The sequence below is a fragment of the Panthera tigris genome, chromosome E1 (assembly GCF_018350195.1).
Source record: "Panthera tigris isolate Pti1 chromosome E1, P.tigris_Pti1_mat1.1, whole genome shotgun sequence".
NCBI lineage: Eukaryota > Metazoa > Chordata > Mammalia > Carnivora > Felidae > Panthera > Panthera tigris.
The window spans coordinates 26,011,909-26,024,097 of NC_056673.1; the positions used below are offsets into that span (position 1 = coordinate 26,011,909).

The 12,189-nt window shown below is 54.1% G+C and overlaps 1 protein-coding gene across 3 annotated transcripts in view; it reads left to right on the forward strand.

The window, feature by feature from the left end:
- Positions 1-378: 378 nt before the first annotated feature.
- Positions 379-12,189, forward strand: part of TBX4 (T-box transcription factor 4) — a 31,360-nt gene continuing 19,549 nt past the window's right edge. For 2 of the 3 annotated variants that reach the window (XR_006211253.1, XM_042966789.1), the window contains exons 1-2: positions 4,197-4,566; positions 5,387-5,481. Coding sequence is in view for 2 of the 3 variants with exons in the window: in XM_042966789.1 (XP_042822723.1) it covers positions 4,369-4,566; positions 5,387-5,481 (293 nt within the window). In the remaining variant the exon portion in view is untranslated. Of the gene's footprint in view, positions 537-4,196; positions 4,567-5,386; positions 5,482-12,189 lie in introns of those variants that run through there. The other variant, XM_042966788.1, reaches the window with a different exon arrangement.

The window sequence follows — 12,189 nt, forward strand, 5'->3', positions numbered from 1 at the left end:
CCGCGCTGCGGCTCCGGGCGTTCGGTCCTGGTTGTCGAGTCTCCGTGCGAGCCGTGCGGCACCGCCAGGCCGCTCTGCCTCTTCCCGCCCCTCTAATCTAAACCATGCGGGGCTCCCTGTCCCAGCCAGGCCTGCCGGGCCGAGGGCCGCAGGGAGGGCACCGAGCCACGCGGTGGGGGAGCGCGCGGCCAGCTCGGGGCTCGGGGTCCTGGGGCCGCGGAGCCAAGGGACCCTAGAGCCCCCCTCCCCGGGGGGCGGCGGGCGCAGACTGATTGACAGCGGCGACGTCAGCGCAGGGGGGTGGCGGCCCCGGAGGGAGGGAGGAAGGAGGAGGGAGCTGAGGCCCCAAAGTGCAGCCTCGGAGATCAAGGGCCCGCTCCAGAGTCAGGATGTGTCGGGCCCCGAGGGCGCGGCGGGCAACGGGACACTGACCCAGCGGCCCCGAGTCGGTCCCCAGGCCGTCCTGTGCCACTCGGACCCGAGCCTGCAGTGAACCTCGGGCCGCAGGCGCCTCCGCATGCTGCAGCGCAGTTAGGGTGAGTGTGGGTTCCGGCGGGGATGGGGGTGAGCCGGGCGTGCGGGACAGGGGCCACCCCGAGCCCAGCGTTAGGCTGCAGGGTTGAGGAGGGTGAACTGGAAAAGAGGCGAGTAACGGGACGGGGGTAAGAACCTCAGGGAAAGGCAAGACTGCAGGATGGTGCCGCGATGTGCTTCAGATCAGGCTGCCGCCTCGGCCCTACTTCCAGCGGTTTGGGGCGCGAGCCCTCATCTCCACTGAGTAACAGGATGAATTGGGTCTAGGGACCCAAGGGCAAAGAAACAACAGCGCCAGAGCCAAAAGAACATGGTTAAGCTGCGACTAGCGGAACATTGGTCTTGAAACTGGTGTTTGCAGAATAAGAAAGGCCAAGGAAGAGGGCCCGGGTGCTTGAGGCGATATCGATGAAGAAATGTGCGATCGGAACCCCGGACTTCAGAGCCTTTGATGCAACGGGCTCGTCAAAATTAAAGCAAGGAGCATTGTATATAAATAATTATCAATGATCAGGAAGTATCAGAATGTGAGCAATTGCCAAAGAAACAGGGCTAAGTGGAAAACTAATACAGCACTCACACTTTAAAACAACAGTAAAATAATAGTCACTTTCAGAACCAAGCGAAAATTGTAATCACAAACTTTAAAAGGATCATAGACAAAGTAACTCCAAATATAGGAACAATGTGATAAGAACCATTGTATTAAAATCAATAGTAAAAATAAAATAAAATAAAATCAATAGTGATACTATAGGAAATAGTAACAAATGATAAAACTGTAGGAAAAGGGTAAACAAAAACACTATTAAGGGAAATACTAATATTAGTATTGATGGAGTATTATATATAATTTCTTATTTATACTATTATGAATTATTATAATAAATATTAACCAAAATCTTTAGAGCAATACTAATATAAACAAAGACAGCAACAAGAATTGCTGAAATAATATGACAATTTATGACCAACATATTAATAGTCCCAGCAACATTATAAATAATGGTAGAGTAATAAGAAGCATCGTACCAATGTGATGAAAAATAATCAGAGTATTAAGAACTACAGCAATATCACAAATTATGACAAAGTAACAAGGAGTAATGATGTGATGAAAAATAACCAGCGAATTAAGATTGTAACGTTACAAATAATGACAAAGTAACAAGATATTGTAACGATGTGATGAAGAATACCTGGAGTATTGTGAACAATTCTAACAAAACAAATAATGATAAAATAACAAGAAGTATTAGAAGGATGTGAAGAAAACTAACGTCTATATTGAGAACAATGATATTACAAGTTATGGTAAATAAGTTATTGAAACTGTGACAAAGTACAGAGACTGAGGAGCCAGCAACAGAAGCATTTTAGGGGTACGGAATAAAAATTAAAATAACAATAGATTAACATGACCTGCTGGAATAGTATATTTAGTAATTACCTAGATATTAGTAACAGTGTCACCAGGAAGCCCTAGAATGATGGAGCAGGGACCAGAGAGCAACAACGTGTTTAATAATGATGAATTAATAAATCAAACCAGTACTTTAAATATACAGTGTTAAAAATAAAAGGTTCTAATAATTTATGTGATATTTTTAATGCTATCGAGCTGACCCGAATACTGCTCTCATAATAGAGATAATTAAAATATTTAAAATAATACAAAATGTTAATTTCCCCAGTGCAAGAAAAATATCAGCAGTAATTTAGAGTAAAGAGAAAAATGCTGTTCTCCTTAGAAAGCGAGTTGGTTGAAAGCGACGGACGGAGCGAAAGCGCGCCGAGCCGGCAGGCGCGTCCGCGAAGGGGTCCGCGAGAGGGGCGAGCGCGATGGGCTGCGGCCCTCGGGCTCGGGCTGATGTGGAACGCGGCTGTACAGTGCGCCGGGGCTCGGGGTCCGAGGGGAACCAAGGGGACAGCCAGTCTGGGCCAGCCCAGAGGGAAGGAAAGGAAATTAGCGGGGAGCCCCATCGAGGGCGAGGGCCAGCTGTCGCGATGTCGAGATGTGTCTCCGCGGCTGAGAGAAAAGGAAGAGGTGAAGCCCGCGGAGTGGAAGGAGAGCACCACGCTGCCCTCGTCCCAGGTGGGAGCGGTGGGACCTGCGTCAGTGGATGCCGGCCGCGGACGTGCTTAGTGCCCAGGACTGAGAGTGCCAGGCATGAGCCAGAAGGCAGCCCTGCACGGCTCCGGGTGCGACAAGTGCTCCGTAGAGGACCCGGTGGCCAAAACAGCATCGCCCCAGGCGACGCGTCTTCCTGCCCCCGTGGTCTGCCGCGCTTGTGACCAGCCTATGGCCCGCGCCCATCCCTCTGACCCCAGATACAGTCCGGACCAGCGTCTTGGGCCAGGGCGTGCAACTACCCTCCTCACGCAATGTCCCCTTGCCTGGGGGCTCTGGGTTTCCTAGGCTCCGCTGGGAACCAGCATGTGGCCCAAGGCCGGTACTGGGGCTGGCCATGCCGGGCAAGACTTGTTTCCTGCTGCCTGTGGACCAAGGACTGGGAGGGCTGTCAGCTTTATCTTTATGGGCTTTTCCCAGCCCTACTGGCCCAGGCCCCTTTTTTATCTCCCTCTGTTGCACTTGGCTTGTTTACTTTGTGAGGCCCTGGGAGCCGATGTCTACGACCTGGGATGGGGAAACCGGTAGGCAGGATGGCCAGAGGCCTGGGCCTTGGGATGCTCAGGGAGATCCAGGAGAGAACAGAAAGAAGACAGGAGGAAGGGGGAACACTCTTACACAAGAGAGGCAGCCAGGCACATAGAAAGCTGCACCAGATCCAAAAGAAGGGAGAAGAGCAGGGAGATGGAAAGAAGCAGATATAATGCAGGGTTGCATCCATGATGGAGGCAGGAAAAGCAGGTTCTGCAGCCTTGGACAGCCTGGTGGATAGTTCTAGACTCTTGGGGAAAGATAGCTGTGCTGGGGGGGGTGGGGGGGTGGGCAGGACTAGGTTGTGTCTGTGAACTGGACCCACCCAACTGGCCTGGTCCTTAGCTGGGAAGGGTCTGGATCCTTTGCTCCAAAGCAGAGCCCTTTGGACTGAGGGAGCCAGCGAATGTGAATATATGGGCAAGGCTGGGGGGCCCCTGGCTGAATTCAGTGCCTAAATCAGAGCTGCCCTGGGACAGTGTGGCTGCTTGAGTGACTAGAAGACTCTGTGTGGGTGCTTGTGTCTGGGTGTGAAGTGTGTACCTGTGTGAATGACACACAGGGTGTCTGTGGGAGTGGGAATGTGCAGGAGTGAAAGCCTTTGGCTCAGAGAGGCTCTACCTGACTGCTGTCTAAGGGAGTGGGTGAGGGCAGATGGGTGAGCAGGGGCCTGAGGAACTGCCCAACCCTAGGCCCTTTCTGCAGGTGTGGAGCCCCAGGAGCCTGGGCCCTGCCTCCTGGTTTCACTGTCCTGGCTGCCCTGGGCCAAGAGTGAGCCTGGACCCCAATTATTAGGAAACTTCGAAGAGAGACCCAGGCCTCAGGCTCCCCTGGCGCCCAGCAGGAGGGAGGGACTGGGGGTGCAGCTGGGGCAATGCCGAGAGGGCGGTCCTTCCCCCAGACCTGCTCATCACACAGCCCCACACCCAGAGGCAGGCAGACCTTGAACCGCACACAGACCCTCCCAAGTCCAGACCCCAGACGGTGGAGGCGACGGTCCTGCCCTCCGCATTTTCTCCCTCCCCCAGCTCAGAAGGGGGCGGTGTCCACGTGCGCCAGGGCGACCTTCCCGCCCGGCCCCGAAGTCCCCCGGCTGGGCTGGAGCGAGCTGCTGGGCCTCTGGCGAGTGTGGACCTGGGCATGTGACTCGGTGTGTGCTGTGCCCGCAGGAGATGCTGCAGGATAAGGGCCTGTCGGAGAGCGAGGAGGCCTTCCGGGCCCCGGGCTCGGCGCTCGGCGAGGCCAGCGCTTCCAACGCCGCCAACAACCCCGAGCCCGCGCTGGCCGCGCCGGGCCTCAGCGGAGCCGCGCTCGGCAGCCCCCCGGGCCCAGGCGCCGACGCCGCCGCCGCCGCTGCCGCCGCAGAGCAGGTAGGGCCGCGCTGGCCGTCGGGCAGAGGTCGGGCGTCGGTCTGTCTGCAGGGCAGCCTGCGTCTGCCAATCCGCCCCACTGAGGACAAGACTCGCTTCCCGGGGGACCTGGCTGCGTCCTGGACTGCGCGTTCTGCTCCGCTGGGCAGGGCTCCCGCTCTTTGCCTTTCGTCCCTCTTCTGCTTCGCTCCCTTGGGGCTACTAGGGGACAGGCTGGGGAGGGGACCCTTGTGGCAGCAGGGCGAGCCCGGGCCAAGTGTCCGGCTCCGACGACGCTGAGAGGGCGTGGGCGAAAGAAAGCCTGGCATCGGGAGGGAGGAACAGATCCCGGTCGTGTGCGAGCGGGAGCCGCCGCGGGGACGTCGCTGAGAGGGTCACACTGACAATCTGATGATCACAATGAAAGGAATCCGTCTGTGTGCACCCTCGGCCTGCGTGGGTCTGCGTAGAGTCTGAGGGTGCGCGAGTCTGGCCGCAGGGGCGTTTGTCCCTCCTGTGACTGTGTGTGTCCGCAAGCCTGTGGCTGTGTCCCGCCACGTGGAGTGTTTATGTTTGTGTAGTGTGTCATCTACCCCGGCATGGTCAGCATGTGTCCTTTGCGGACCATCTATAGGCACGGCTCCGAAGGAGTGGGTTTCAGCTACTGATTAAATTTTGAAAAATTCACCAGTGGTACAGGATAATTTCATGAAACGAAATCTTGAGGCATGGGCTTCAGGGGCTGGCAGGACTCTGCACAGTTCCTTGGGCCTGTGTTCTCCGTTCTGTGGGCTCTGCATGGAGCCGTGGCTCAGGCCGACCCCTTCCGTCTCATCCCTAGACCATCGAGAACATCAAGGTGGGCCTGCATGAGAAGGAGCTCTGGAAGAAGTTCCATGAGGCGGGCACCGAAATGATCATCACCAAGGCGGGCAGGTCAGCGCTGGGACATTTATCTGGGGGATGGGGATGACTGGTGGGAGGGATGGGAATCCCCCAGGAGCTCCCATGACAGTCCTCTCGGGCTCCTGCCAAAGGAGCGCCAGGAGTTCCTTTCGCCACTCGGGTCTTAGCCCCTTGTCCCACCACGGCTTTTGACTGGGCCGCAGAACTTCACCGGAGGATCCATCTCCTCCAGGGAGCCTCCAGGCTTGGACGGATGGGAGGGGTAGCGCTATGCAAATAAAATGCAAATAAGGATCGCGACTCCGGAGGTCCCAGTCCTGCACTATTGGCCCCCAGGGGGGCTGCTTTGTCCTCTTCCTTTTGGGGACCTGCCTGGTTTCTCAGGATTGCATTGATTGGGGACCCGGAGATGACCCTCAACAGATGGAGGAAGGGGACTGGACCATGTTTTCCTACTTCCATAACTTTTCCTGGCAGTGGCAACCAGGAAACCTCTCATCCCTCGGGGTGCTGCTCGTCTATTGCCGGCCCCCCCCACCTCAGCCAAGGGGAAGGCACCGTTGGGCCCTGCGTGTGTGTTGTTTGGGGAGCAACTCTCGGGTGGTTGCCAGAGATGATGATTTATAAAGTGGAAACATCTTTAAAATGTGCTGGTGTCTGTGGGAGAGAGTCTCGGGGAGAAGGGGAGAGGAGGGAGATGCAGACCAGGCAAGATGAGAGATTCGTTGGGGCCAGCGGGGCCAGGAGTCTCAGGTGGGGCGCCAATGGCAAGGCCAGCGGTTATCAGTGTAGGGGGATTGCTGCAGACAGAGAAGCTGGAAAGTTCAGGTGTAGGAACTGCCCTCTCCCCACTTACTCACATTTGATTCTAGTCCCTGGGGGACAGGGTAGGTGTAAAAATGTCTGTGGGCCCATAATTGGGTTTTCGAAGAAATAAGGTGGCGAAGCCTCAAGAGCCAGGGATGGGGAGTCAGACCACAGTGGCTTCCAGTTCCACTCAGCTGCTTCCATCTGTGCAACCCTCAGGCAGGGTGCTTCAGGGTATCTGCCCTCTCCACATCCCCCTCTGCAAAATAATACAGTATGTAAAACACTTAGCCTAGCTCCTGGCACATATGAGCATGCCATACATGTGAGCCAAAATTAATTGTAATTAGAGAAATGTCTGACACCCAGTCAGCAGTTTTTTTCTTCTTAGAGAACTCTGCTGAACTGCTTAGAGAACGGTGAGCTGTTGAAAAGAAGCAAAAAGCTAGTAGTTTTTGCAGTGTGTAGTGAAAGGGTGCTGTGGTCCTTCTTGTCTGCTCACTGGCAGACCTTGCGAGGTTTCCTTTGTTTTGCTGGGGGTAAGTTCTGGGCACTTGGTCAGGCTCCCTGGTAGGTGGCAAGGCCACCTGGAGCCTCTATCAGGGGAAGGAGCATGGGGATGTCAGGGCCTGAATTTGCTGCATTTGGGGGCTGGGGAAGGAGGATGCATTAGGGAAACCTGGTAGAGGGTGCCACTTGGAATAGTCCTGAAGACAGTGGCTCTCAAGCCTTGCCTCTTCCTAGCTGAGTGCCCTTGGGCAGGTTTCTACACTTCCCGTGGCTCAATGGTGCTGGGGTAAACAGAGCTGGTGACTGTAGACTTACCTGCCATTCTTCTTTTCTTAGTTACTGTGAGACTCAAATGGGGGTCACGTGAGCTGCGTATGGTAAATTGTTGACTGGATTATAGGTATGAAGAGAGGGAATTTATTTATTGGAACTGCTGGGGTGGAGGGATGGAAAGAAGAAAGAGAAAGATCCAGAATTTCCCTTTTTAGGCAGCAGAAATATTCTTGTCTTTCAAAAATAAATGGTCTGCATGTTCTTCGGGTTTGTCTGGCCTCTGCCGTTTTAAACAAAAGACATTTGTGATTCTCCTCAGTGGGGTTTCCTGCATCAGTATGGGTCCTCCTCCCTCCCTCCCTCCCCCAACACACACACACACACACACACACACACACACACACACCTCCAGAGGTGACCAGCTTCAGGCGGATGTCTGTGCCTGATCCTAGTGGAGACTTAGAGATGCGCCTCAGGGAATGATGACAATAATTTTTAAATGGCTGTGATGAGGTTGACCACTTATGGTTTCATCACGGTCTTGGCCTTTCATTTCTCTGGCAGAAAGTTATTCTTGCACCAGGCCTAGTCCTTAAGAAAGTCACTAGCCTCGTCGCCCTTCCCCATGGTTCTCACAGACCCTCTTTCCTCCTGCGTTGCTGCTCACTGACTTTGGAGACCACATTCTCAGTTCTGATCCCTGTGGCCCCCTCCCCCTTCACTGCCTCCCTTCCACAGGAGGCAGCTTGCTTTGCTTGGGTTTGTGGTTCTTCAACATCCTGTGGAGTCCCAGTTCTCTTCTTTGTGTCTCTACCGGCACCCTTCCTGGAACACCTCCATTTCTCAGCAGACGGCTTGAACCCTTGTCCTGAACCTGGAATCGCAGATTCCTAGACTTCTGGTAAACTGAGGGAACATAAGCCTGACCCCAGAGAAGGGAAGGCACTTGGCTCTTATAGATAGAAGCAAAATTAAGCAGCTGCCAGGTCCACACAAGCCAAGCAGATGATACTCTACCCCCAGAAAAAAAACCCAACTTTGAGAAATTCCCCTTAGATACAGGGCCCTCCAATATGGGGTTGTTGCTCTGCCCTAGAGACCCCCCTGGTTGGTTAGAGGCATGATACTTGCTATCTGGCTGAGGGAGAGGCAGGTCCCAAACAAGGGGAACAATGTTTCTCAAGCTAGTTTGAGTCTTTGAGTCACAAGCCTCTTGCCTATAAGCTCTTGAAGGTATGAAGGTCTGAAGGCCAAAGTAGAGGATAGTCCCCTTCATTGGATAGTGACTTCGGATTCTCAAACCATTTGATCTGGGGATTAAAATGCCAATCACATTGGGAGACATCAATTTCTGAATGCTCAGTAACCCCTGATGTCAGGTGTAAAACGAGGCCAGAATCCTCCCAGCCAGTTTCTGTCCCTTTCAGGGGCCTCTGCACCCAGAAGGCTGTTTACTGCAGAGACCAGACCCCTCCTCTGTCTACCTCCTTCACATCCCTGCCAAGCTTGAAAGATGTGAGAAACTGCATTTTCTCCCAAACATAGATAAAAGTGAGCTCCACAAAAATTTAAATATAAACCTCCCAAAAATGAAAATTTCCTAACCGTTTGACTGCTTTACTCCTAGGTCATGGTTTTGCCACCAGATAAATCTCCACTATCAGCCTTCATAGCCTGTTGAGTTCAATGTTGCTTGTGTTAGTGACAGTGAATTTGCGTTTGAAAAATGAGCTACCGATGAGAACTCCTGTTGAACCTGTATTGTTTGTTATTCTGAGGCAAGGATTTGGCCCGGCTTAATCCGGGGCTTCAAAGCCAATTGCCCTTGCTCTGTATACAGAGCGTCAGAGCCCAGTGGCGTGGGTGATAAGACAAGTAAGGGTTGAAGACACTGGGAAAGTGGGTTGGGGAGAGAGTCCTTTGATCTCTTTCTAAAGTATTTTCTGAAAGCAAAAGTCTATCAGAAGGAAGTGTCTTTAAAAAAATCTGAGAAGCAACTGATCTTCCAAAACAGCATCCATTCCATATACCCTCACTCTTGCCACCCCCCCCTCCCCCGACCTCAGGGAAAATATTTCTTAAAAATGCTTTGAGTGAATTAGAAAATTGTGTGCGTGTTAGAGAGAGAGAGAAAATTGGGACTAAATTACAAAGCTTTGCCATTGCTCTCAGAAATCATTTGGCTCTAGAAGGTTTAGTCTCCGTACAGGCAGCACCAGCAATGCAGCCCCCACCTCCTCCAGCAAACTCAGCCTTGGTGGACGGGCCTTAGCCTCTTCCCAACATACCCAGAAATCCCTCTCAAAAGTCCCAGACACTAGAGATAGAAAGAATGGTGGGGTTTTCTGGGGACCCCTGTCCTTTGCCTGCAGCCGGTTTCTTTCCGACTCTGGGATCCACGGCTGGTGTATGTATTTACATGTGTGTATAGACACACACATATGATATATACGTGTATAATTTTCAATGTCAGTTTTATTGAAGTGGAACTTGCCTGCATAAGTGATCAAATCTTAATTGTACAGCTCTATACACTTTCACAAAATGAATAATACACTGGTACAAATCACCACCCAGATAAAGAAACACAGCAGAATTCTCTTGTGTGCCCTCCCACTCCCCACCACTCCTCTCCCCCCTCGAAGCCCCTCTCCAGACTTCTCACCCCTTCTATTTGGTTTTGTGTCTAGTTTAAGGGAAGGCACATCTAGCTGCTCCTGGGGTTTCCAGGCCCTCACAGAAAGTCAGGCTGCAACCGGGTTGGGGACTTGGGGGTCCGGCCAAGTGGAGAGAATCTGGCTGGTTTCCTACGTCCTGCTGACTCCCTGCACCCCCATTCTGGATTCGTGGGAGACTAGTAGGTCGGGCCAGGAATTTGGCGATCGCTTTGGCCGGAGAGCCGGGAGCCCCCGCCGCTCTCTGAGACCAGCTGAACTTGCGAGTCTCCACTCAGCAACCAGCGAGCATTTGAGGGGTTGTTGCCAAAATCACAAGGTCCCGAATCCTTGCCCCGTGCCCCGCAGGCCTCCCACACGAAGAAACGTCCAAGGAAGCTTATCTTAGCAGTTCATTCTAAAACCATTTCCGAGTATGAAGTAGATAAAGGCTCCAGCCCGCATCCTTTCAGAGCCTGTTTCGTGATCAGAGGAGAAACCCCCGGCTTTCATCTCCTCCCGGGCCGGCGGGGCAGGCGGCTTGTTTATTCCCCGGCGGAGCCGTTTCCGCGTGTGCCGGGAGCGCCCCTCTGTCTGGGGGTCCAGGAGCCCCGAGGGGGCGTCAGGCGCGCGGACCGGAGGCTCGCGGGGCGCAGGGAGAGGGTGGGGCGAAGGCTCGACCGCGCGGGGCTTGGAGGCCGCGAGGTGTCCGGGGCGGGCGAGCCAGGGATTCCGGCCAGGCCAGCGCTGGCGGCGGGGCAGAGTGGGACACTGGCGGCTCAGAGTCCTTCCCTCCTTTCCTGCCCGCTCCCCCAGGTGTTCATTTCCCGCATTGATGTTGGTTTTCAGGTACATTTTACGTCCTAAGCCACAGAAACAACTTGATCTCACCCCATCCTTTTCATCTGTTTCAGTAGAGAGGGTCTTTATAGTGTGGAGTCACCAGAGAGGATGGCACAGCTCCCAGACCCAGCCTGGCCTCTGTGGCAGGAGTCATGCCCACCTGGTGAATGGTCCCATGCTGCGCCTGGGGCTTCAACTTTAGGGCAAGGGCAGATGCCTTCAGCTGTGGCAGGAGGCTTCCGGGGTGGGTGGAACATACATTTCCCCTTGGCACTCAGCCTTTTCCCCACAGGGTGTGCCCTTCATCCCACTGGAGCCCCCTAGGTGGGGCAGTGATAGTGCCTAGGGTCCCCAGGGCCCGTGTTCTCAGAAGCAGTCACCAAACTGGACCCTGACAGAAAAGCCGATACAGGTTCTCATGAAAGCAGTGGAGTTCACTGAGCCTGAGTAGTTCAGCCTGGAGCAGCGTCCCCTTTCAGACCAGATATCCCATCCCCCGCCCCTGCTTCTAAGGGCAGCTGCCCTAGGAAGGGGGGGATTGGTAGGCAGGGGAGGCAGAAGCTAGGAGATACCTTCCTTCCCTGCCCCAACTCTTGGCAAAACCTCCCTGAGGGTGTTTTTGGTCAGGAATCCAGTCTTTAGTCAGCTTCTGGGTGAAGCCAAATCCTAGGACACCAGCTCCGTGCCTTGGGGAGCTGAGCACAGGCTACTTACAGGCCTTCTAAAAACCATTTAGTGGATCTTAGCCTGGCTTCCTGAGCTGCTGAGATGAAGTGTAGTAAGGAGTAGGAGAAGGGGAAGGACAGGGTCTTCATCCCCCTCTCAGCCTAGGTTATGAAGACTGTCAAAGTGGCAGCGGGACATTTTTTCCTGGACCCCTTTGTGGATACTGGCCTGGGGGGGAAGCCATGTCTGCCTTCTGCTGTTGCCACCTGGTGTGATTACAGGAGAAACAGACTAAGCACAGGGCACTGGTGCCAGGTCAGCCCCAAGGGCAACCAGGGCTGCCCCATTTTGTGGCAGTTCCTGTAGCAGTTACAAAATGGTGACCTGGAGGGGACAGGATTCTTGGCCTTTCCCCGGGGAGCAGGGGAAGTGAGGCAGCTGATGCCTTCCCTGCTTCAGCTTTAGGCCTATCAGGGGAGAGGCTGGGCCAGGAAAGAAGGTGGTGCAGGCTCCAGCTGGGCCCCCAGGCTGGGCAGGCGCTGGTAAGCAGCAGGCAGGATTGGGTTCCTGAGCCCTCTCACTTCCCCCATTCCTGGAGAGGGGGTGGGGTGGACATTTGAAAATGCTTTCAATTGACATCTGAGACAAATTCTTCCACACGGTTTATAAGTCCCTAGACTTACAGCTAGAACTTCCCTCCTCCCTCCAGGCACGCACACATGCACACATGCACACATGCGCACTCCACCGTGTACTCAAGTACGTGCCCTTGAGCGTACACATGGCCACATACCTCCCACATCCCTGGCCCATTGCAGTGCTCTCCCGGGCCTTGCCTCCTGCAAGAGAGAGGGTGAACAGGCTGGGGCTGGGCCAGGGGTAGAACTGAACCTTCCACCTCAGGGTCCTGGCCTGGGCTTGCTGTAGGGTCTGCCTGCTTGTAAAGGCCTTGATCCCTTCTGGAAACCCTGGTAAACTGGTACCC